General features: G+C 48.0%; 1 protein-coding gene across 1 annotated transcript in view; it reads right to left on the minus strand.

Moving 5' to 3' along the window:
* TAF1C (TATA-box binding protein associated factor, RNA polymerase I subunit C) overlaps window positions 1–25,581 on the minus strand; it is a 96,602-nt gene that overhangs the window by 30,596 nt on the left and 40,425 nt on the right. The window contains exon 5 of the mRNA XM_075344160.1: window positions 1,093–1,188. Within this exon, the coding sequence (XP_075200275.1) occupies window positions 1,093–1,188 (96 nt within the window). The remainder of the gene's footprint in view (window positions 1–1,092; window positions 1,189–25,581) is intronic.

Genomic DNA, 25,581 nt, shown 5'->3' on the forward strand with positions numbered 1-25,581 from the left:
GGCCGGAAGATGAGGAACACTTCCTGCTGAGGAGCCCCAAATACTCTGCAGAGTGAGGGACACTCACTTCAGGAGACTGATCTCTTCCCAGACTTCAACTCCATGGAGGAAGAAGAGAAACTCCCCATACTACTGGGGAAAGAGGAAAGTGCAACGGCCATAGCGGCACAATATGTCAGTGGCTGCCAGAGGAGCCTGATATGTCATGGACTTCTATAGCCCACCCTGGAGGAGCCTCCATCCCCCGTCCTGGAAAAGCCCCCCCGCCTTGGAGAAGCGACCATCCCTCCCCCACGTCCTGGAGAAGCCACCATCCCTCCCCCACGCCCTGGAGAAGCCACCATCCCTCCCCCACGCCCTGGAGAAGCCATCATCCCTCCCCCACGCCCTGGAGAAGCCATCATCCCTCCCCCCACGCCCTGGAGAAGCCACCATCCCCCCCCACACACCCTGGAGAAGCCACCATCCCCCCCACACACCCTGGAGAAGCCACCATTCCCCCCACACGCCCTGGAGAAGCCACCATCCCCCCTCCCCACACCCTGGAGAAGCCACCATCCCCCCCACACCCTGGAGAAGCCTCCTACACCCCCCCTTCCCCGCCACGGGAAAAGCCTCCATCCCCCCTACCCTGGAGAAGCCACCATTCCTCCCACACGCCCTGGAGAAGCCACCATCCCCCCCCCACACCCTGGAGAAGCCACCATCCCCCCCACACCCTGGAGAAGCCACCTACACCCCCCCTTCCCCGCTACGGGAAAAGCCTCCATCCCCCTACCCTGGAGAACCCACCATCCCTCCCACACGCCCTGGAGAAGCCACCATCTCCCCCACACCCTGGAGAAGCCAACACCCCCCCACCCTGGATGGGACCCTACCTCTATTTTCACCACTTGCTTTGGCAATGCCAACATGTACTTGGACCGGTCAATAAAGCCATTTTGAATCTCTCTTGAATAGTGTAACTCTCTCTCTCTCCTGTGCAGTGATGCTCCCTCCCCTGCGCAGTGTGATTCTCTCCCCCTCTCCTGTGCAGCGTGACTCTCTCTCCCCTGTGCAGCGTGACTCTCTCTCTCTCTCGCTGGGTATCACCTTCAGTTTGCCATCTCCCACGTAGCAGTGCGGCTCCAGTATTCGGCCCATACATTGAAAGGCAATGTTATTATGATCCCAACAAAAGCGACTGATCTGTGGAGAAGAGAAATTATAACTATGTTGTCTCTACAACTATTATCCCCCCCATAACCACCATCATCCCCCCAATACCACTGTCATCCCACAAATACAATTAATCTCCCATAACAACCTCCATTGCAGTCTACGGGCGGCAGGTCAGCAGAGGCTGAAGACAATGACGCCCCGATATCTGCCATCCGGCCATCGATTTAATAGGGGATTCAAAACCAGCTGCATGAACCCGTCATCGGGCAGAATTTATACAGGTACAGGGGACGAGAACTGGAAGTACATTTTTGGGAAGGACAGAAAAGGACTAGATTAGATCAGGGCAGTGAGGTGATAGGCTAGTCTAAAGAAATGCATTTTTAGGGCCCGCTTAAAGGTGTGGATGTTGGGAATTAAATCGGATTTCTCTTAGTAGTGTGTTCCAGAGCATAGGCGCAGCTCGTGAGAAATCTTGAAAACGGGAGTGGGAGGTTCGAATTGTTGAGAATGTCAGTCTTAGGTCATTAGCAGAGCGGAGGGCACGGGTGGGGTGATAGACAGAGGAGATGTAGGGCGGTGTGGAACCGTGGAGAGGACGGGTGGGGTGATAGACAGATGAGGGAGGAGATGTAGGGTGGTGCAGCACTGTGGAGAGGACGGGTGGGGTGATAGACAGAGATGAGGGAGGAGATGTAGGGTGGTGCGGAACCGTGGAGAGCTTTGTAAGTGGGAGTGATAAGTTTATGTTGGATTCTGTAGCGGATAGGCAACCAGTGCAATGACTGGCAAAGAGCAGAGGCATCGGTGAAGCGGTTGCAGAGGAAAATGATCCTGGCTTCAGCATTCAGGATGGATTGGAGAAGGAAGAGTTTAGTAACAGAGAGACCAATTAGTAAAGAGCTACAATAATCCAGGCAAGACTGAATGAGAGCGACAGTAAGAGTATTTGCAGAATCAACGGTAAGAAAAGGTCGAATTCTCGAGATGTTTTTGAAGTGGAATTGACAAGAGCGAGCGAGTGAACGAATGTGGGGAGTGAAGGAGAGATCGGAGTCCCATATAACCCCAAGACAGCGGGCGTGCTGCTGGGGCGTAATGGTAGAGCCACACACAAGACAGCAGGCATGCTGCTGGGGGTAATGGTAGAGCCACACACAGAAATGGTAATATTGGGTTTCGGAAGGTTAGGAGAGGGAGGAAACACGAGGAGGTCAGTTTTTGACAGGTTCAGGTTTAGATAGAGGGAGGACATGATGTTGGAGACGGTGGACAGACAATCGGTAGTATTTTGTAATAGTGTAGGGGTGATGTCAGGAGAAGATGTGTACCGTTGGGTGTCATCAGCATAGACAGAACAGGAGGGGGCCTAGGACTGAACCCTGAGGAACCCCGACCGTAAGGGGAAGAGGAGAGGAAGAGGACCGGCAAAGGGTACAGTGAATGAGCGGTCAGAAAGGTGAGAGGAGAACCAAGAAAGAACGGTGTCCTTGAGCCCGATAGAGCGGAGCATAGTGAGGAGGAGCTGGTGATCCACAGTATCGAATGCAGCAGAGAGATCCAAGAGGATCAGCAGAGAGTAGTGACAATTCGATTTAGCTGTAAGTAAATCATTAGAGACTTTAGTAAGAGCAGTTTCAGTAGAATGTAAGGCGCGGAAACCGGATTGTAGAGGGTCGAGGAGAGAATTATCTGACAGATAGCGGATTAGACGGGAGTGGACCAGCGAATTAGACGGGAGTGGACCAGGCGTTCCAGGAGTTTGGAGATGAATGGGAGATTAGAGACAGGTCTGTAGTTAGCGGTGCAGTTTTGGTCCAGGGATGTTTTTTAAGTAATGGGTGTATGCTGGCGTGTGTGAAGGAGGAGGGAAAGACACCAGAGGAGAGAGAGAGAGTGAATATTGTAGTTAGGTGAGTGGTGACAGCTGGGGTGACAGATTTAAGTAGATGTGAGGGAATAAGGTCACTGGTGCAGGTAGTAGGGCGAGAAGATGCGAGGAGCCTGGTGACTTCTTCTTCTGTGACCGGATCAAAGAGTGAAAGTGAGCTAGATGAAGTGTAGGAGGGCAGACAATGTGTGGTATTATGAGGCTGGGAGGAAATTTCCTGGCGTATATGGTCAATTTTTTCTTTAAAATAATTGGCCAGGTCCTCTGCACTGAGGTTGGTGGTTGGGGCCAGAACTCTTGGTCCTAGGAGGGAATGGAAAGTATCAAAGAGTCGTTTAGGATTGTTGGCTACAGAGGTGATGAGGGTGTTAAAATATGCTTGTTTGGAGAGGTGAAGGGCAGCATTGTATGTTTTGAGCATAAACTTATAGTGTATGAAATCTTCGGCTAGATTGGATTTTCTCCACAGACGTTCAGCGCACCCGGAACACCGCTGGAGAAAGCGGGTTTGCAATGTGTGCCAGGGCTGCTGCCGTCTGCGCAGAGTTGCTCTGTGTGTAGCAGGTGCAGCTTCATCTAGGGCGCTCTGTAGGGTTTCATTATAATGTTTTACAGCAGAGTCAGGACATGAGAGGGAGGATATTGGGGCCAGTGATGACTGCAACTTCTTCAGAAATTTCTGGGTGTTAATGGCATGTATATTCCTATATGTCAGGTAAGTGGGGGTGTCAGGTAAGTGGGTTGACAGCTCTTGACCAAGAATGAAACAAGGTTGTGGTCAGAGAGTGGGAGGGGGGAGTTAGTGAAATAATGCACTGAGCAGAGACGGGAGAAGACCAGGTCCAGCGTATTCCCACCTTCATGTGTAGGAGAGTTAGTTAGTTGTGAAAGGTCAAGAGAGGAGGTTAGAGATAAAAGATGAGTGGCAGCTGGGGAGGGGGGGATCATCAGTAGGGATGTTAAAGTCCCCCATGACAAGAGTGGGGAGGTCACAGGCTAGGAAATGTGGAAGCCAGGTGGCGAAATGATCCAAGAACTGGCTGGTTGGGCCTGGAGGGCGATACACAACTGCTACTTGCAGGGAGAGGGGTCTGTAAAGCCTGACAGTGTGGACCTGAAAAGAAGGGAAGATAAGTGAGGGAACAGGAGGGATGACCTGCAAAGTGCAGTTTGGGGAAAGCAGCAGACCAACACCTTCACCTGATCAGTTCTCAAGTTAGGGGTGTGAGAGAGCAGCAGCAGCAGTGGTGTCTGACTGCTGAATCCAGGTCTCAGTAAGGGCCAGGAAGTGAAGGGAATTGGAAAGGAAGAAGTCATGGATGAAGGAGAGTTTTGTTTCATGCTGAACGTGAGTTCCAAAGGGCACAGTTAAAAGAGACAGAAGGTATGCAAGGAATATTAATGAGATTTAGGGGGTTTCTGAGTATGCCAGGGAAGGAATTGAGCTAACTATTATAAGAAGGTTCTGGATTATGTGCAATATCTCCTGCTAAAAGGAGGAGAATTGAGAGAGTGAGCATGTGGTTTAGAGATTTATGAGAATGTCTATTACGCTGCATGGTGGGAGTGGATGGATCTGGATGGTTAATAATTTTGAAAAGAGCATGAGAGCAGTACATAGGAGAGGAGAGAAGGACTGCTATAGATGGAGTGTGCTGGGTGTGTGAAAGAGTGGTAGAAATGAGGGATTGAAGCAGCTAGCATATAAATGGTACAAATACATAGGGTGGAAACATTTTGCAATATGCCAAAATTTGGAGCAAGTTTCTTTGTCTTACATGCCTTACCTGTCTCCTGCCCTGTATAACTGCCATGAATAACTGCAGTGCACTTTATAAAATCTGCACAAATACCCCCGGCATAAATGCTTCCCCTTAGCTAGGTTTACTTATATAGGAAGGTTTGTGCTTAGATCTGGGTCAATTTAACTCCTTTTCCCTCCACTCTCTATACAAACACATCTGCAGGTTTTCCCCTCCGCTCTCTATGCAGACACATCTGCAGGTTTTTCTCACTATCTGACATGAAATCAGAATAAACTTTTCTCATTTTAGGTCAATAATGAACCAAAATCTAATATATAAAGCTGTGTGTGTGTGTGTGTGTGTGTGTGTCCGCTAAAGGAATCCGCACTGTGATATGATTATATATAAATATATTCGAATACATATATAAACCCTGTCACACAGTGTCACACAGCGATGTGTCCTGCCCAGCAGTAGCGACCTGTATAACGATCTCAGCAGTCACACAGCGTCACACAGCGATGTGTTCTGCCCAGCAGAACATCGCCTTTGAAGAAAATGGCCTGGATCATTCTGCAACGACCGGCAACCTCACAGCAGGGGCCTGATCGCTGGTAGGTGTCACACATAACGAGATCGCTAACAAGATCGCTACTGCGTCACAGAAACTGTGACTCAGCTGCGATCTCGCTAGCGATCTCGTTATGTGTGACGGTACCTAAAGCCAAATCCACTAAGTGCTAAAGAACACACAGGGATAACAATCAGGGGGAAAGTGAATGCATAACGTATCTCCAGATGACTCAAGGACAGCAAGTGCAATTACAAAGTGTCACCAGATGACTACACGCTGACAGCTGCACTCTAGAATGCTAACAATGAATAAAGGGAGCTCTAGTATTGTATTACTGCTATAGGACCATTTGAAAAAAAGATTCTTAGCTTATGTATTGGTCAATGCATGTGAGCCCGGTCACCACTGCAAGGTGATCTCAATATACCGGGACCCTAACACAAATGCCTCTATCTGGGATAAAAAGCTACATGTGTGGGCAGCTAGGATCCAGCTATAAATGAGGATGGACACAGACTGGTTATAGCCAATGCATCTATAATACATAAGCTAAGTATCTATTTTTAAATATTCCTATAGCAGTAATGCAATACCAGATTTCCTTATTCATGGTTAGCATGCTAGAGTGCAGCTGTGTGTTTTGTAGTTATATTGTGTTTTCAGCTAGCGCCTGTTCACACCTATTTCAGGTCATTTGTAGCTTGCACTCAAGACGTGTAAAAGGTTTTTAAACCCATCATCAGCAAAGAGAAAAAGGGAATGAGAATTTAAAGACACAAAAGGAAGTGATGATTAAAAGGTGAAGAAATCTGCAGGGTCCTAAAGAGAAAGGGATAAACCCCATGCAGGGAAAAGGTAAAGTCGGAGAGCAGATTGTGTAGCTAAATGCTGCGACCTTCTACAGCCAGACACCACAGGACGGTCTGTTAAGCATGACACATCCGTGACAGTATGTCCCTTTACTTCTGGTGTAGTAGAAGTAACACAGTATTTTAGAAAGGGAACAGCATACCAACAGTAAAGTATGGTGGGGGAGTGTGCAGCTGTTTGCCGCTTCAGGACCTGGAAGAGTAGGACCTGTGGTAGATGGAACAATGAATTCTGCTGTCTACCAAAAAATCCTGAAGGAGAATTTCCGGCCATCTGTTCCTGACTTCAAGCTGAAGAGCACTTGGATTATACAGCAGGACAATGATACAAAACACAGCAGCAAGTCACCTCTGAATGGCCTAAGAAAAACAAAATGAAGACTTTGTAGCGGCTGAGTCCCAGTCCTGACCTTAATCCGATTGAGATGCTGTGACCGAACCTGGCGGCGGCTAATGCTCAGAAACCTCCAATGTGGCCGAATTACAACAATTCTGAAAGATGAGCGGCCAAAATTCCTCCAGAACGTCGTGAAAGACTCATTGCCGGTTATGGGTAACGCTTGATTGCAGTTGTTGCTGGTAAGGGCGGCCCCAACAGTTACAAGGTTTGGGGTGCAATCACTTTCACACAGGGCCCTGTAGGGTTGGATTTCTTTTTCCTTTAATGATGACCTTCATTTATAAATTGCATGTTGTGTTTTATTTACATTTGTTTAGTGTCTGAAACATTTAAGTGTGAGAAACATGGAAAAGAATAAAAAATTAGGAAAGAGCAAACACTATCGCTCCACTGTATGTAAATGAGCTGTGAAGATCTCTGGGAGGGGCATAGCTCTTCCTGAGGCTCCACCTCCAGAGCACATTATAAATGACAAGATTTGCTAGTGTGAGACATGTAAAGACTGACAGAAAAAAAGACGGCTTGCAGCACCAATGGTCAGATATACTGTATGTGTACATGTGCAATACAACACACAGTCTCAGCACATCAGGGGCGCACGTTCAGTTCAAGGGATCCACTTGGAAAAAGACTTTAGTCGAAATGTTGCTGTGTTATATGAGCTTTATGGATTAAAACATGGACTCATTTCTTCACCCAGTGGGACGCGGTCTTCTTTATCTACCTGGTATGTAATAATTGACATTCCGCGCAGGAGGGCCGGCGCGGCGCGCAGGAGGGCCAGCGCGGCGCGCAGGAGGGCCGGCGCGGAGCACAAGAGGGCCGGCGCGGAGCGCAGGAGGCCGGCGCGGCGCGCAGGAGGGCCGGCGCGGCGCGCAGGAGGGCCGGCGCGGCGCGCAGGAGGGCCGGCGCGGCGCGCAGGAGGGCCGGCACGGAGCGCAAGAGGCCGGCGCGGAGCGCAGGAGGGCCGGCGCGGAGCGCAGGAGGGCCGGCGCGGAGCGCAGGAGGGCCGGCGCGGCGCGCAGGAGGGCCGGCGCGGCGCGCAGGAGGGCCGGCGCGGCGCGCAGGAGGGCCGCGCGCGGAGCGCAGGAGGCCGGCACGGAGCGCAGAAGGGCCGGCACGGAGCGCAGGAGGGCCGGCACGGAGCGCAGGAGGCCGGCACGGAGCGCAGGAGGGCCGGCACGGAGCGCAGGAGGGCCGGCACGGAGCGCAGGAGGGCCGGCACGAAGCGCAGGAGGGCCGGCACGGAGCGCAGGAGGGCCGGCACGGAGCGCAGGAGGGCCGGCACGGAGCGCCGGCGCGGTGCTCAGGAGGGCCGGCGCGGTGCACAGGAGGGCCTCTGATGCCACAGCCTGAGGCTGCACTATTGAACGAGTCATCAACTTACTAAATTAATATATTTCTAAAACTGCCATTGACATGAATTCCTCACCAGATGTCGGCAACAACCCATTCATTTGTAACAATGGATTTTATAAACATCACCGACTGTCACGGCGGCATTGGGATCTGTTCAGACTACAGATTCTGACACTCCGCCTGATTACTGGCCTCAGAGAAGTTACCAGTGAAGGCAGACTCGGGTGTCAACCAACAGAGTGGTAATTTGTTGGCTGCTAGCATCAGTTAATCTCTGCTGGTCTGCTTGTGAGTCTCCTTAGATCACATGTTTTGGTAGAGCCAATCACATCTGCCCCCCTCTTATATATGCTGGGTAGAGGCTTCCTTCTGTGCCAGCTATAGTTTTTCTTAGTCTGGATCACAACTCCTCAGCAGACCAGCGATCTAGTGGTAGTAGTACTTGTTGCTGTGTGCAGTTGTGGTGTTAACCCTTATTGTTCTTTTGTTTGTCACTACCTTCCTGCACTTGCTTTTCCCCTGAGTCTCTCATTCACACACTGCAAACAGTTTTGCTTTGCCCCTGTGTCATTATCTGTCTTTCCATCTCTCCTGCCTCATCCTTTCCTGGTGGAAGGAGGAAAATCAGATCAGTTCTGTTCAGGAGCTTAGCCAGGAATGGGAGATGCATCTCCAAAATTAGGGGTAACCCTGAGGTTAGGGATAGTCTAGTGGGAGGAACAGCACAGAAGCCCCTGTCCCTTGTTTTCCTGTCACATTATGACATCAACCAACACAGGCAGAGAAATCAAATCCGAGATGTGCATAAATGATGTGTAATAATGAGAAATGACAACGGGAAAACACATTACTGAAATGTATTTAATACTTGGTACAGTCTCCATTTTTGGTGCTGAAGCTCCAAGTCGCCTCCTGTATGGAGACACTAGTCGCCTGCATTGCTCAGGTGGATTTTGTCCATTCTTCCGCACACACTCCTCACATCCTGTATGGAGACACTAGTCGCCTGCATTGCTCAGGTGGATTTTGGACCATTCTTCTGCACACACTCCTCACATCCTGTATGGAGACACTGGTCGCCTGCATTGCTCAGGTGGATTTTGGTCCATTCATCCGCACACACTCCTCACATCCTGTATGGAGACACTAGTCCCCTGCATTGCTCAGGAGGATTTTGGCCCATACTTCCGCACACACACTCATCACATCCTGTATGGAGACACTAGTAGCCTGCATTGCTCAGGTGGATTTTGGCCCATTCTTCTGCACACACTCCTCACATCCTGTATGGAGACACTAGTCACCTGCATTGCTCAGGTGGATTTTGGCCCATTCTTCCGCACACACTCCTCACATCCTGTATGGAGACACTAGTCACCTGCATTGCTCAGGTGGATTTTGGGCCATTCTTCTGCACACACTCCTCACATCCTGTATGGAGACACTAGTCACCTGCATTGCTCAGGTGGATTTTGGCCCATTCTTCCGCACACACTCCTCACATCCTGTATGGAGACACTAGTCCCCTGCATTGCTCAGGTGGATTTTGGTCCATTCTTCTGCACACACTCCTCACATCCTGTATGGAGACACTAGTCGCCTGCATTGCTCAGGTGGATTTTGGGCCATTCTTCTGCACACACACTCCTCACATCCTGTATGGAGACACTAGTCACCTGCATTGCTCAGGTGGATTTTGGCCCATTCTTCCGCACACACACTCCTCACATCCTGTATGGAGACACTGGTCGCCTGCATTGCTCAGGTGGATTTTGGTCCATTCTTCCACCCACACTCCTCACATCCTGTATGGAGACACTAGTCACCTGCATTGCTCAGGTGGATATTGGCCATTCTTCCGCACACATTCCTCACATCCTGTATGGAGACACTAGTCGCCTGCATTGCTCAGGTGGATTTTGGACCATTGTTCCGCACACACTACTCACATCCTGTATGGAGACACTGGTCACCTGCATTGCTCAGGTGGATTTTGTCCATTCTTCTGCACACACTCCTCACAACCTGTATGGAGACACTAGTCCCCTGCATTGCTCAGGTGGATTTTGGCCCATTCTTCCGCACACACTCCTCACATCCTGTATGGAGACACTAGTCACCTGCATTGCTCAGGTGGATTTTGTCCATTCTTCTGCACACACTCCTCACATCCTGTATGGAGACACTAGTCACCTGCATTGCTCAGGTGGATTTTGACCCATTCTTCCACACACACTCCTCACATCCTGTATGGAGACACTAGTCACCTGCATTGCTCAGGTGGATTTTGGCCCATTCTTCCACACACACTCCTCACATCCTGTATGGAGACACTAGTCCCCTGCATTGCTCAGGTGGATTTTGTCCATTCTTCCGCACACACTCCTCACATCCTGTATGGAGACACTAGTCCCCTGCATTGCTCAGGTGGATTTTGGTCCATTCTTCTGCACACACACTCCTCACATCCTGTATGGAGACACTAGTCACCTGCATTGCTCAGGTGGATTTTGTCCATTCTTCTGCACACACTCCTCACATCCTGTATGGAGACACTAGTCGCCTGCATTGCTCAGGTGGATTTTGGCCCATTCTTCCGCACACACACTCCTCACATCCTGTATGGAGACACTAGTCACCTGCATTGCTCAGGTGGATTTTGTCCATTCTTCTGCACACACTCCTCACATCCTGTATGGAGACACTAGTCACCTGCATTGCTCAGGTGGATTTTGGCCCATTCTTCCACATACACTCCTCATATCCTGTATGGAGATACTAGTCGCCTGCATTGCTCAGATGGATTTTGACCCATTCTTCCGCACACACTCCTCACATCCTGTATGGAGACACTAGTCCCCTGCATTGCTCAGGTGGATTTTGGTCCATTCTTCTGCACACACTCCTCACATCCTGTATGGAGACACTAGTCACCTGCATTGCTCAGGTGGATTTTGGCCCATTCTTCCACACACACTCCTCATATCCTGTATGGAGATACTAGTCGCCTGCATTGCTCAGATGGATTTTGACCCATTCTTCCACACACACTCCTCACATCCTGTATGGAGACACTAGTCACCTGCATTGCTCAGGTGGATTTTGGCTCATTCTTCCGCACACACTCCTCACATCCTGTATGGAGACACTAGTCACCTGCATTGCTCAGGTGGATTTTGTCCATTCTTCCGCACACACACTCCTCACATCCTGTATGGAGACACTAGTCACCTGCATTGCTCAGGTGGATTTTGGCTCATTCTTCCGCACACACTCCTCACATCCTGTATGGAGACACTAGTCACCTGCATTGCTCAGGTGGATTTTGGCCCATTCTTCCGCACACACTCCTCACATCCTGTATGGAGACACTAGTCACCTGCATTGCTCAGGTGGGTTTTGTCCATTCTTCTGCACACACTCCACACATCCTGTATGGAGACACTAGTCACCTGCATTGCTCAGGTGGATTTTGACCCATTCTTCCACACACACTCCTCACATCCTGTATGGAGACACTAGTCGCCTGCATTGCTCAGGTGGATTTTGGCCCATTCTTCTGCACACACTCCTCACATCCTGTATGGAGACACTAGTCACCTGCATTGCTCAGGTGGATTTTGGCCCATTCTTCCGCACACACTCCTCACATCCTGTATGGAGACACTAGTCACCTGCATTGCTCAGGTGGATTTTGGCCCATTCTTCCGCACACACTCCTCACATCCTGTATGGAGACACTAGTCCCCTGCATTGCTCAGGTGGATTTTGTCCATTCTTCTGCACACACTCCTCACATCCTGTATGGAGACACTAGTCACCTGCATTGCTCAGGTGGATTTTGGCCCATTCTTCCACACACACTCCTCATATCCTGTATGGAGATACTAGTCGCCTGCATTGCTCAGATGGATTTTGACCCATTCTTCCACACACACTCCTCACATCCTGTATGGAGACACTAGTCACCTGCATTGCTCAGGTGGATTTTGGCTCATTCTTCCGCACACACTCCTCACATCCTGTATGGAGATACTAGTCGCCTGCATTGCTCAGATGGATTTTGACCCATTCTTCCACACACACTCCTCACATCCTGTATGGAGACACTAGTCACCTGCATTGCTCAGGTGGATTTTGTCCATTCTTCCGCACACACACTCCTCACATCCTGTATGGAGACACTAGTCACCTGCATTGCTCAGGTGGATTTTGGCCCATTCTTCCACACACACTCCTCATATCCTGTATGGAGATACTAGTCGCCTGCATTGCTCAGATGGATTTTGACCCATTCTTCCACACACACTCCTCACATCCTGTATGGAGACACTAGTCACCTGCATTGCTCAGGTGGATTTTGTCCATTCTTCCGCACACACACTCCTCACATCCTGTATGGAGACACTAGTCGCCTGCATTGCTCAGGTGGATTTTGGCTCATTCTTCCGCACACACTCCTCACATCCTGTATGGAGACACTAGTCGCCTGCATTGCTCAGGTGGATTTTGTTCCATTCTTCCGCACACACTCCTCACATCCTGTATGGAGACAATAGTCACCTGCATTGCTCAGGTGGATTTTGTTCCATTCTTCCGCACACACTCCTCACATCCTGTATGGAGACACTGGTCATCTGCATTGCTCAGGTGGATTTTGGCCCATTCTTCCGCACACACTCCTCACATCCTGTATGGAGACACTAGTCACCTGCATTGCTCAGGTGGATTTTGGTCCATTCTTCTTATTATTATTATTCCGCACACACTCCTCACATCCTGTATGGAGACACTAGTCGCCTGCATTGCTCAGGTGGATTTTGGCCCATTCTTCCGCACACACTCCTCACATCCTGTATGGAGACACTAGTCACCTGCATTGCTCAGGTGGATTTTTGCCCATTCTTCCACACACACTCCTCACATCCTGTATGGAGACACTAGTCGCCTGCATTGCTCAGGTGGATTTTGGCCCATTCTTCTGCACACACTCCTCACATCCTGTATGGAGACACTAGTCACCTGCATTGCTCAGGTGGATTTTGGACCATTCTTCTGCACACACTCCTCACATCCTGTATGGAGACACTAGTCGCCTGCATTGCTCAGGTGGATTTTTGCCCATTCTTCCACACACACTCCTCACATCCTGTATGGAGACACTAGTCGCCTGCATTGCTCAGGTGGATTTTGGCCCATTCTTCTGCACACACTCCTCACATCCTGTATGGAGACACTAGTCACCTGCATTGCTCAGGTGGATTTTGGCCCATTCTTCCGCACACACACTCCTCACATCCTGTATGGAGACACTAGTCGCCTGCATTGCTCAGGTGGATTTTGGCCCATTCTTCTGCACACACTCCTCACATCCTGTATGGAGACACTAGTCACCTGCATTGCTCAGGTGGATTTTGGCCCATTCTTCTGCACACAATCCTCACATCCTGTATGGAGACACTAGTCCCCTGCATTGCTCAGGTGGATTTTGGCCCATTCTTCCACACACACTCCTCACATCCTGTATGGAGACACTAGTCGCCTGCATTGCTCAGGTGGATTTTGGCCCATTCTTCTGCACACACTCCTCACATCCTGTATGGAGACACTAGTCACCTGCATTGCTCAGGTGGATTTTGGTCCATTCTTCCGCACACACTCCTCACATCCTGTATGGAGACACTAGTCACCTGCATTGCTCAGGTGGATTTTGGACCATTCTTCCGCACACACTCCTCACATCCTGTATGGAGACACTAGTCACCTGCATTGCTCAGGTGGATTTTGGCCCATTCTTCCGCACACACTCCTCACATCCTGTATGGAGACACTAGTCGCCTGCATTGCTCAGGTGGATTTTGGCCCATTCTTCTGCACACACACTCCTCACATCCTGTATGGAGACACTAGTCGCCTGCATTGCTCAGGTGGATTTTGGCCCATTCTTCTGCACACAATCCTCACATCCTGTATGGAGACACTAGTCGCCTGCATTGCTCAGGTGGATTTTGGCCCATTCTTCTGCACACAATCCTCACATCCTGTATGGAGACACTAGTCCCCTGCATTGCTCAGGTGGATTTTGGCCCATTCTTCCGCACACACTCCTCACATCCTGTATGGAGACACTAGTCCCCTGCATTGCTCAGGTGGACTTTGGCCCATACTTCCGCACACACACTCATCACATCCTGTATGGAGACACTAGTCACCTGCATTGCTCAGGTGGACTTTGGCCCATTCTTCTGCACACAATCCTCACATCCTGTATGGAGACACTAGTCCCCTGCATTGCTCAGGTGGATTTTGGCCCATTCTTCCGCACACACTCCTCACATCCTGTATGGAGACACTAGTCCCCTGCATTGCTCAGGTGGACTTTGGCCCATACTTCCGCACACACACTCATCACATCCTGTATGGAGACACTAGTCACCTGCATTGCTCAGGTGGACTTTGGCCCATTCTTCCGCACACACTCCTCACATCCTGTATGGAGACACTAGTCACCTGCATTGCTCAGGTGGATATTGGTCCATTCTTCTGCACACACACTCCTCACATCCTGTATGGAGACACTAGTCACCTGCATTGCTCAGATGGATTTTGGTCCATTCTTCCGCACACACTCCTCACATCCTGTATGGAGACACTAGTCCCCTGCATTGCTCAGGTGGATTTTGGCCCATTCTTCCGCACACACACTCCTCACATCCTGTACGGAGACACCAGTCACCTGCATTGCTCAGGTAGATTTTGGGCCATTCTTCCGCACACACTCCTCACATCCTGTATGGAGACACTAGTCACCTGCATTGCTCAGGTGGATTTTGGCCTATTCTTCCACACACACTCCTCACATCCTGTATGGAGACACTAGTCGCCTGCATTGCTCAGGTGGATTTTGGGCCATTCTTCTGCACACACTCCTCACATCCTGTATGGAGACACTAGTCACCTGCATTGCTCAGGTGGATTTTGGCCCATTCTTCCGCACACACACTCCTCACATCCTGTATGGAGACACTAGTCACCTGCATTGCTCAGGTGGATTTTGGTCCATTCTTCCGCACACACTCCTCACATCCTGTATGGAGACACTAGTCCCCTGCATTGCTCAGGTGGATTTTGGCCCATTCTTCCGCACACACTCCTCACATCCTGTATGGAGACACTAGTCACCTGCATTGCTCAGGTGGATTTTGGCCCATTCTTCCGCACACACTCCTCACATCCTGTATGGAGACACTAGTCACCTGCATTGCTCAGGTGGATTTTGTCCATTCTTCCGCACACACTCCTCACATCCTGTATGGAGACACTAGTCACCTGCATTGCTCAGGTGGATTTTGACCCATTCTTCCACACACACTCCTCACATCCTGTATGGAGACACTAGTCACCTGCATTGCTCAGGTGGATTTTGGCCCATTCTTCCGCACACACTCCTCACATCCTGTATGGAGACACTAGTCCCCTGCATTGCTCAGGTGGATTTTGTCCATTCTTCCGCACACACTCCTCACATCCTGTATGGAGACACTAGTCCCCTGCATTGCTCAGGTGGATTTTGTCCATTCTTCTGCACACACTCCTCACATCCTGTATGGAGACACTAGTCACCTGCATTGCTCAGGTGGATTTTGGCCCATTCTTCCACACACACTCCTCATATCCTGTATGGAGATACTAGTCCCCTGCATTGCTCAGGTGGATTTTGTCCCATTCTTCCACACACACTCCTCACATCCTGTATGGAGACACTAGTCACCTGCATTGCTCAGGTGGATTTTGGCTCATTCTTCCGCACACACTCCTCACATCCTGTATGGAGACACTTGTCACCTGCATTGCTCAGGTGGATTTTGTCCATTCTTCCGCACACACACTCCTCACATCCTGTATGGAGACACTAGTCGCCTGCATTGCTCAGGTGGATTTTGGCTCATTCTTCCGCACACACTCCTCACATCCTGTATGGAGACACTAGTCGCCTGCATTGCTCAGGTGGATTTTGGCCATTCTTTCGCACACACTCCTCACATCCTGTATGGAGACACTGGTCATCTGCATTGCTCAGGTGGATTTTGGCCCATTCTTCCACACACACTCCTCACATCCTGTATGGAGACACTAGTCGCCTGCATTGCTCAGGTGGATTTTGTCCATTCTTCCGCACACACACTCCTCACATCCTGTATGGAGACACTAGTCACCTGCATTGCTCAGGTGGATTTTGGCCATTCTTCTGCACACACTCCTCACATCCTGTATGGAGACACTGGTCATCTGCATTGCTCAGGTGGATTTTGGCCCATTCTTCCACACACACTCCTCACATCCTGTATGGAGACACTAGTCGCCTGCATTGCTCAGGTGGATTTTGACCCATTCTTCCGCACACACACTCCTCACATCCTGTATGGAGACACTAGTCGCCTGCATTGCTCAGGTGGATTTTGGTCCATTCTTCCGCACACACTCCTCACATCCTGTATGGAGACACTAGTCGCCTGCATTGCTCAGGTGGATTTTGGCCCATTCTTCCGCACACGCTCCTCACATCCTGTATGGAGACACTGGTCGCCTGCATTGCTCAGGTGGATTTTGGCCCATTCTTCCGCACACACTCCTCACATCCTGTATGGAGACACTGGTCGCCTGCATTGCTCAGGTGGATATTGGCCATTCTTCCGCACACATTCCTCACATCCTGTATGGAGACACTAGTCGCCTGCATTGCTCAGGTGGATTTTGTTCCATTCTTCCGCACACACTCCTCACATCCTGTATGGAGACACTAGTCACCTGCATTGCTCAGGTGGATTTTGTTCCATTCTTCCGCACACACTCCTCACATCCTGTATGGAGACACTGGTCATCTGCATTGCTCAGGTGGATTTTGGCCCATTCTTCCGCACACACTCCTCACATCCTGTATGGAGACACTAGTCACCTGCATTGCTCAGGTGGATTTTGGTCCATTCTTCTTATTATTATTATTCCGCACACACTCCTCACATCCTGTATGGAGACACTAGTCGCCTGCATTGCTCAGGTGGATTTTGGCCCATTCTTCCGCACACACTCCTCACATCCTGTATGGAGACACTAGTCACCTGCATTGCTCAGGTGGATTTTTGCCCATTCTTCCACACACACTCCTCACATCCTGTATGGAGACACTAGTCGCCTGCATTGCTCAGGTGGATTTTGGCCCATTCTTCTGCACACACTCCTCACATCCTGTATGGAGACACTAGTCACCTGCATTGCTCAGGTGGATTTTGGCCCATTCTTCCGCACACACTCCTCACATCCTGTATGGAGACACTAGTCACCTGCATTGCTCAGGTGGATTTTGGACCATTCTTCTGCACACACTCCTCACATCCTGTATGGAGACACTAGTCGCCTGCATTGCTCAGGTGGATTTTTGCCCATTCTTCCACACACACTCCTCACATCCTGTATGGAGACACTAGTCGCCTGCATTGCTCAGGTGGATTTTGGCCCATTCTTCTGCACACACTCCTCACATCCTGTATGGAGACACTAGTCACCTGCATTGCTCAGGTGGATTTTGGCCCATTCTTCCGCACACACACTCCTCACATCCTGTATGGAGACACTAGTCACCTGCATTGCTCAGGTGGATTTTGGCCCATTCTTCCGCACACACTCCTCACATCCTGTATGGAGACACTAGTCACCTGCATTGCTCAGGTGGATTTTGGTCCATTCTTACACACACACACTCCTCCCATCCTGCAGATCCTGATCCCCTGTCACACAACAGGCGTGGCAAGCACGTTCAGACCAAAAAGGAGTCTGGTGCAAAAAAAAAAAAAAAAAGACCACCACCACAATCAGGGGGAAACACCGGGGACACAATACAACGGTAGTCCCTGCCGCTAGGGAGAGGGGTGAGGGGGGCACCCACTGAACTCACCTCAAGCTGACTCCTGAGCTCCCTAGTGTCCCAATACTGGTTCTTTCAACCTGTCGGCGAGCAGGATACCTTGGGCCCTCAGCTGGCTCTAAACTCACCCTGCCTAGGAAGTAGGCCAACGAGTCCACTAGACTCGCCACTACAAAACAGCAACACAAGGGAAGGGAAACAAACAGAAGAAGTACCACAACACAAAAGGATAAAGTCCAGCTTCTGGAACGCTTCAGCTTTGCCTTTTTCACCAAGGGGGCCAGTATACAATTATATTTGTATCAACAGCAGGGATTGCTGGGTAACACATCTGTTTAAAGCAGAAGGGCGTGATTACAAAGCAGCTGAAGCACTCAGCAGCAGAAAAATTTACATTAACCATTTAGGTACTAAGAAAGAAAAGAAACCACATTTAATTGTGGAACCTAATGGATATGAGAGGCTGCAGTCCGGAAGCTGTCAATAAAACTGCAAAAACAGAAAGACAACTGTGACACTCCCTCTATGAACGCGGAGCTTTAGTTCCTTCCATACATTTTCTATTGGATTCAGCTCTGGTGTTCGGCTCGGCCATCGTAGTGATTTGGGGGGTGGGGGTGGTGCACTATAAATGGTGCATACATCTTTTAATTGTCTGTAGCCGAATTATGTCTGTGCATGCAAAATATCCACAGAGATCAAAGAGCCTTGATTAAAAGAGGAACTAGACTGATTAGCTGTAAGAGGTTTGTCAAAAACGCTTGGATTCCATCCAATGGTGCATACTCTCTACCATTGGTCAAGCTGCAGAGATAGAGAGAGATATATATTTATATATATTTCATCATTTTCTAATCCGCTGAATCACCAGAAATCACAGGAAAGTCCCAGGTCTTATCAGAAGTCGTATGTTGTCTGAGTGCAGACATAGGTCTTATCAGAAGTCGTATGTTGTCTGAGTGCAGACATAGGTCTTATCAGAAGTCGTATGTTGTCTGAGTGCAGACATAGGTCTTATCAGAAGTCGTATGTTGTCTGAGTGCAGACATAGGTCTTATTAGAAGTGGTATGTTGTCTGTGTGCAGACATAGGTCTTAGTAGAAGTCGTATGTTGTCTGAGTGCAGACATAGGTCTTAGTAGAAGTGGTATGTTGTCTGTGTGCAGACATAGGTCTTATTAGAAGTGGTATGTTGTCTGTGTGCAGACATAAGTCTTATTAGAAGTGGTATGTTGTCTGTGTACAGACATAGGTCTTAGTAGAAGTCGTATGTTGTCTGTGTGCAGACATAGGTCTTATTAGAAGTGGTATGTTGTCTGTGTACAGACATAGGTCTTAGTAGAAGTCGTATGTTGTCTGAGTGCAGACATAGGTCTTATTAGAAGTGGTATGTACAGTCATGGCCAAAAGTTTTGAGAATGACACCACAATGCTATTTTCCCATGATCTGTCGCCCTCTGGTTTTTAATTGTGTTTGTCTGATGTTTATATCACATACAGAAATATAATTGCAATCATATTATGAGACCAGAAGCTTCTATTGACAGTTAGAATGAGTTAATGCAGCAAGTCAATATTTGCAGTGTTGACCCTTCTTCAGGACCTCTGCAATTCTCCCGGGCAGCTCTCAATCATCTTCTGGAGTAAATCCTGACTGATAGCCGTCCATTCTTGCATAAGCAATGCTTGCATTTTGCCAGAATTTGTTGGTTTTTGTTTGTCCACCCGTCTCATGATGATTGCCCACAAGTTCTCAATGGGATTAAGATCTGGGGAGTTTCCAGGCCATGGACCCAAAATCTCTATGTTTTGTTCCATGAGCCATTTAGTGATCACCTTTGCTTTATGGCAAGGTGCTCCATCATGCTGGAAAAGGCATTGTTGGGGCCAAACTGCTCTTGGACAGTTGGGAGAAGTTGCTCTTGGAGGACATTCTGGTACCATTCTTTATTCATGGCTGTGTTTTTAGGCAAGACTGTGAGTGAGCCGATTCCCTTGGCTGAGAAGCAACCCCACACATGAATGGTTTCCGGATGCTTAACAGTTGGCATGAGACAAGACTGGTGGTAGCACTTACCTCTTCTTCTCCTAATAAGCTGTTTTCCAGATGTCCCAAACAATCGAAAAGGGGATTCATCTGAGAAAATGACTTTCCCGCAAACCTCAGCAGTCCACGCCCTGTACCTTTTGCAGAATATCAGTCGGTCCCTGATGTTTTTTCTGGAGAGAAGTGGCTTCTTTGCTGCCCTCCTTGAAACCAGGCCTTGCTCCAGCAGTCTCCGCCTCACAGTGCGTGCAGAAGCCTCACACCAGCCTGCTGCCATTGCTGAGCTAGCTCGGCACTGCTGCTAGTCCCATCCCGCAGCTGAAACAGTTTTAAGATACGGTCCTGGCGTTTGCTGGTCCTTCTTGGGCGCCCTGGAGCCTTATTGGCAACAATGGAAGCTCTCTCCTTGAAGTTCTTGATGATGCGATAGATTGTTGACTGAGGTGCAATCTTTGTAGCTGTGATACTCTTCCCTGTTAGGCCAATTTTGTGCAGAGCAATGATGGATGCACGTGTTTCTTTAGAGATAACCATGGTTAACTGAAGAGAAACAATGATACCAAGCACCAGCCTCCTTTTAAAGTGTCCAGTGGTGTCATTCTTACTTAATCATGACTGACTGATCGCCAGCCCTGTCCTCATCAACACCCACACCTGTGTTAATGGAACAAACACTAAAACAATGTTAGCTGCTCCTTTTAAGGCAGGAATGCAATGATGTTGAAATGTGTTTTGGGGGTTAAAGTTCATTTTCTTAGCCAATATTGACTTTGCAAGTAATTGCTGTTAAGCTGCAAATTGCCATTAGAAAAACTTAAGCAGTAGACTTTGTAAAAATTAATATTTGTAGCATTCTCCAAACTTTTGGCCATGACTGTAGTCTGTGTACAGACATAGGTCTTATTAGAAGTGGTATGTTGTCTGTGTGCAGACATAGGTCTTAGTAGAAGTGGTATGTTGTCTGTGTGCAGACATAGGTCTTATTAGAAGTGGTATGTTGTCTGTGTGCAGCCATAAGTCTTATTAGAAGTGGTATGTTGTCTGTGTGCAGACATAGGTCTTATTAGAAGTCGTATGTTGTCTGTGTGCAGACATAGGTCTTATTAGAAGTGGTATGTTGTCTGTGTACAGACATAGGTCTTATTAGAAGTCGTATGTTGTCTGTGTGCAGACATAGGTCTTATTAGAAGTGGTATGTTGTCTGTGTGCAGACATAGGTCTTATTAGAAGTGGTATGTTGTCTGTGTGCAGACATAGGTCTTAGTAGAAGTCGTATGTTGTCTGTGTGCAGACTTAGGTCTTCGTAGAAGTCGTATGTTGTCTGTGTGCAGACATAGGTCTTAGTAGAAGTGGTATGTTGTCTGTGTACAGACATAGGTCTTATTAGAAGTCGTATGTTGTCTGTGTGCAGACATAGGTCTTATTAGAAGTGGTATGTAGTCTGTGTGCAGACATAGGTCTTATTAGAAGTGGTATGTTGTCTGTGTGCAGACATAGGTCTTATTAGAAGTGGTATGTTGTCTGTGTACAGACATAGGTCTTATTAGAAGTGGTATGTTGTCTGTGTGCAGACATGGGTCTTATTAGAAGTGGTATGTTGTCTGTGTACAGACATAGGTCTTATTAGAAGTCGTATGTTGTCTGTGTGCAGACATAGGTCTTATTAGAAGTCGTATGTTGTCTGTGTGCAGACATGGGTCTTATTAGAAGTGGTATGTTGTCTGTGTGCAGACATAGGTCTTATTAGAAGTGGTATGTTGTCTGTGTGCAGACATAGGTCTTATTAGAAGTCGTATGTTGTCTGTGTACAGACATAGGTCTTATTAGAAGTGGTATGTTGTCTGTGTGCAGACATAGGTCTTATTAGAAGTGGTATGTAGTCTGTGTACAGACATAGGTCTTATTAGAAGTCGTATGTTGTCTGTGTACAGACATAGGTCTTATTAGAAGTGGTATGTAGTCTGTGTGCAGACATAGGTCTTATTAGAAGTCGTATGTTGTCTGTGTGCAGACATGGGTCTTATTAGAAGTCGTATGTTGTCTGTGTGCAGACATAGGTCTTATTAGAAGTCGTATGTTGTCTGTGTACAGACATAGGTCTTATTAGAAGTCGTATGTTGTCTGTGTGCAGACATGGGTCTTATTAGAAGTCGTATGTTGTCTGTGTGCAGACATAGGTCTTATTAGAAGTCGTATGTTGTCTGTGTGCAGACATGGGTCTTATTAGAAGTCGTATGTTGTCTGTGTGCAGACATAGGTCTTATTAGAAGTGGTATGTAGTCTGTGTGCAGACATAGGTCTTATTAGAAGTGGTATGTTGTCTGTGTGCAGACATGGGTCTTATTAGAAGTGGTATGTTGTCTGTGTACAGACATAGGTCTTATTAGAAGTCGTATGTTGTCTGTGTGCAGACATGGGTCTTATTAGAAGTGGTATGTTGTCTGTGTACAGACATAGGTCTTATTAGAAGTCGTATGTTGTCTGTGTGCAGACATAGGTCTTATTAGAAGTGGTATGTTGTCTGTGTGCAGACATAGGTCTTATTAGAAGTGGTATGTAGTCTGTGTGCAGACATAGGTCTTATTAGAAGTGGTATGTTGTCTGTGTGCAGACATAGGTCTTATTAGAAGTGGTATGTTGTCTGTGTGCAGACATGGGTCTTATTAGAAGTGGTATGTAGTCTGTGTGCAGACATAGGTCTTATTAGAAGTGGTATGTTGTCTGTGTGCAGACATGGGTCTTATTAGAAGTGGTATGTTGTCTGTGTACAGACATAGGTCTTATTAGAAGTCGTATGTTGTCTGTGTGCAGACATGGGTCTTATTAGAAGTCGTATGTTGTCTGTGTACAGACATAGGTCTTATTAGAAGTGGTATGTTGTCTGAGTGCAGACATGGGTACGGTGCACAGTGCTAGCGCCATTTGGAGAAGTGTTACTTTGGATATCTTCTTATCTATAACACTAGTAGATTGATTGTCTTTCTCCTAATCCAGTTGAGGGTTTTCTCGGCGTGTGCTTGGGATCGTTGTCTTGCTGAAATGTCCTCCCTCATTTCATCTTCATCATTCCTGGTAGATGGCAGGATGTTTATCAGGGATGTCTCAGTACTTTTGTAGTCTACTTTTGTACATTCATCCTTCCTTCAATTATATGAAGTTTGCAGTGCATTCTGCTGAAAATCAGCTGCACACCATGATGGTCTCATCTCCACACTTCCCTGTTGGTGTTTTGGGGTGATTTGCCTTTTGGCCGCCAAGCATTATTGTATTATGGCCTCCATAGAGCTTCGTCTTGGTCTCATCTGACAGGTCTGTATTCTGCAGTATTTCACAGACTTCTCTACAGCTACTGTATGTGCTAGGGGGTTTTTTTTTGCGTTTTTTCACGTTTTTCTTTGCTTATTTTAATCAATAAAGGAAAATCTATTACTTACCGGTCATTAGATTTTCCAGAGCCATAACAGCACCCAGGAGAGATGGTCCACCCACCCCGAAGGACAGGACACCTACAGCTTTAAGAAGGTGGAGCCTCTGTACGCCTCCGTGGTTTACAGAGCATGAGAGGTCACCGTTCAATTAGTATGACACATATTAGTACACATATTTAAGAAATGACAAGGTAACTTCCGGCATATGCATATCTGACATATATGCCATATCCATAAATTTGATTTGTTTTGGCGACACCCATGAACCAAAGGAAAAAACCTCCACACTAGTGACAAAGGACCGACACCAAAAGCAGGTAAGAACAGAAATAAGGGAGGGAAAATAGAGGGTGCTGTCATGGCTCTGGAAAATCTAATTACCGGTAAGTAATACTGATTCTTTCCTTCTCCATGACAGGAGAGATTATCAAGGAATCCCCTAGAGAGAGACCACTGCCTGCAACACCTTTCTCCCACAGGAAAGATAACAAGCACCAAGATCCAACCTATAGTGCCTAAAAAAGGTAGATGGAGAAGACCATGTAGCAGCTTTACAGATCTGCTGCAGAGAGGCGTTAGTTATGTCAGCCCAACAGGTGGAAATGGCCTTCGTGGAGTGAGCCCTTAAGCCCAAGGGAGGATCTAGATCCCCTGCTCTGTATGCCAGAGTGATCCCCGCTTTCACCCATCTGTCTAGGGACATTTTTGACACTGGCTGGCCTCTACCAGGATAGAACCACAAAGAAATGTAGTATCGAGGTATGATATAGCAAAGGACCACAGAAATAATACCTCTAAAATTAAATATTTTATTTAACAAAATTAAAATAGGACTTACAATGTCGCTCTTCAACGAACATGAAGGACAAAACAGTGCTAGTGAATATTGGAAAAAGATAGTTTCAGCGGTAGGAAAAATAGCGATAGGTAGGTAGTCAAAGATACGTCAGATCACTAATGTCATAGCCTTTATTGGCCCTTCCTATCGACGGAGAGTGTCGTAATTTGAGGAACTCTCCCCGTTCCAGGTGGCTGTCCCTCCCTGTCCCTATCTCTAACCAAGGGGTGTCCACCACCAACCCAGGTGATAAAGTGAAGTAAATACAAACATAAAACACAATAGCGTTATGGATTTTGGTTTCTGACTAGACTAAATGCTTTAGTTTAGTTCTAAATCATTCTTGGGATTATCACAAAAGGAAGGAGGAACTATCTCCTGGGACCAGTGAAACCTAGAAACTACCTTTGGTAAAAATGCTGGATCAAGTCTAAGGATTACCCTATCCGAAAGCATATCCGTAAAGGGCTGGTTTATCAAGATGGAGCTGCAGCTGCCCTATCCTTCTCGCTGATGTAATGGCTACCAAAAATGCTTGGAGTGTTAGTGTTGATTGTGCATTCTGCCAGGGACTCAAAGGGGGGCCTGGTTAAGGCTTTCAAAACTAGATTTAGATCTCATGGGAGTAAAACTAGGTTGGGGCACTGATAAAGAACACAGATCACCCCTTTACGAATCTTACCACTCATGGGTGATCCGCCACATTACAGTCAAAAGGCACCACCAACGCAGAGATGTGGACCTTGAGTGTACTCAGACTCAACCCTATTTCTCACCCCCTCTGAAGGAACTCCAGAATAACAGGCCAAGGCACTGGTTTCCCCTATAATGGATCGATACCGGAGAAATCTAAAAACATTCTCCAGACATTCCCATAAATGGTAGTAGGGACCCTTTTCCTACTCCCCATTAACGTAGTTAGACTATCTGAAAAGTCCCTAGATCCTAAGGCCTTCCGCTCAAACACCACGCTGTCAAATGAAAGCTTTTCAGGTTGGGATGCTACATAGGACCCTGGGATAATAATCCTGGGTCTTACGGAATGACCCATTGGTCCTCTATTGACATTAGGCGAAGCCCGGTGAACCAAGACCTTCTGGGCTAAAAGGGGGCTATGAGACCCGCTTCTGCTCGGTCCGTCTGAATTTTCCTTAGGACAACCGGGATTAGAGAGATGGGTGGGAAGGCGTCGACTATACCCCCAGACCAGTTTTGGAGTAGAGCATCTATCCAGTAAGGGGAGTCCCCTGGTTTAGAGAAGAAAAAAAAAAAAATAAAAAAAAGTCTCCTGGTCTTCCTGTTTGACCAATCGGCAAACAGATCTATAAGTCGGCCTGCCCCATCTGAG

This window comes from Anomaloglossus baeobatrachus, chromosome 1 (assembly GCF_048569485.1).
Source record: "Anomaloglossus baeobatrachus isolate aAnoBae1 chromosome 1, aAnoBae1.hap1, whole genome shotgun sequence".
Lineage (NCBI taxonomy): Eukaryota > Metazoa > Chordata > Amphibia > Anura > Aromobatidae > Anomaloglossus > Anomaloglossus baeobatrachus.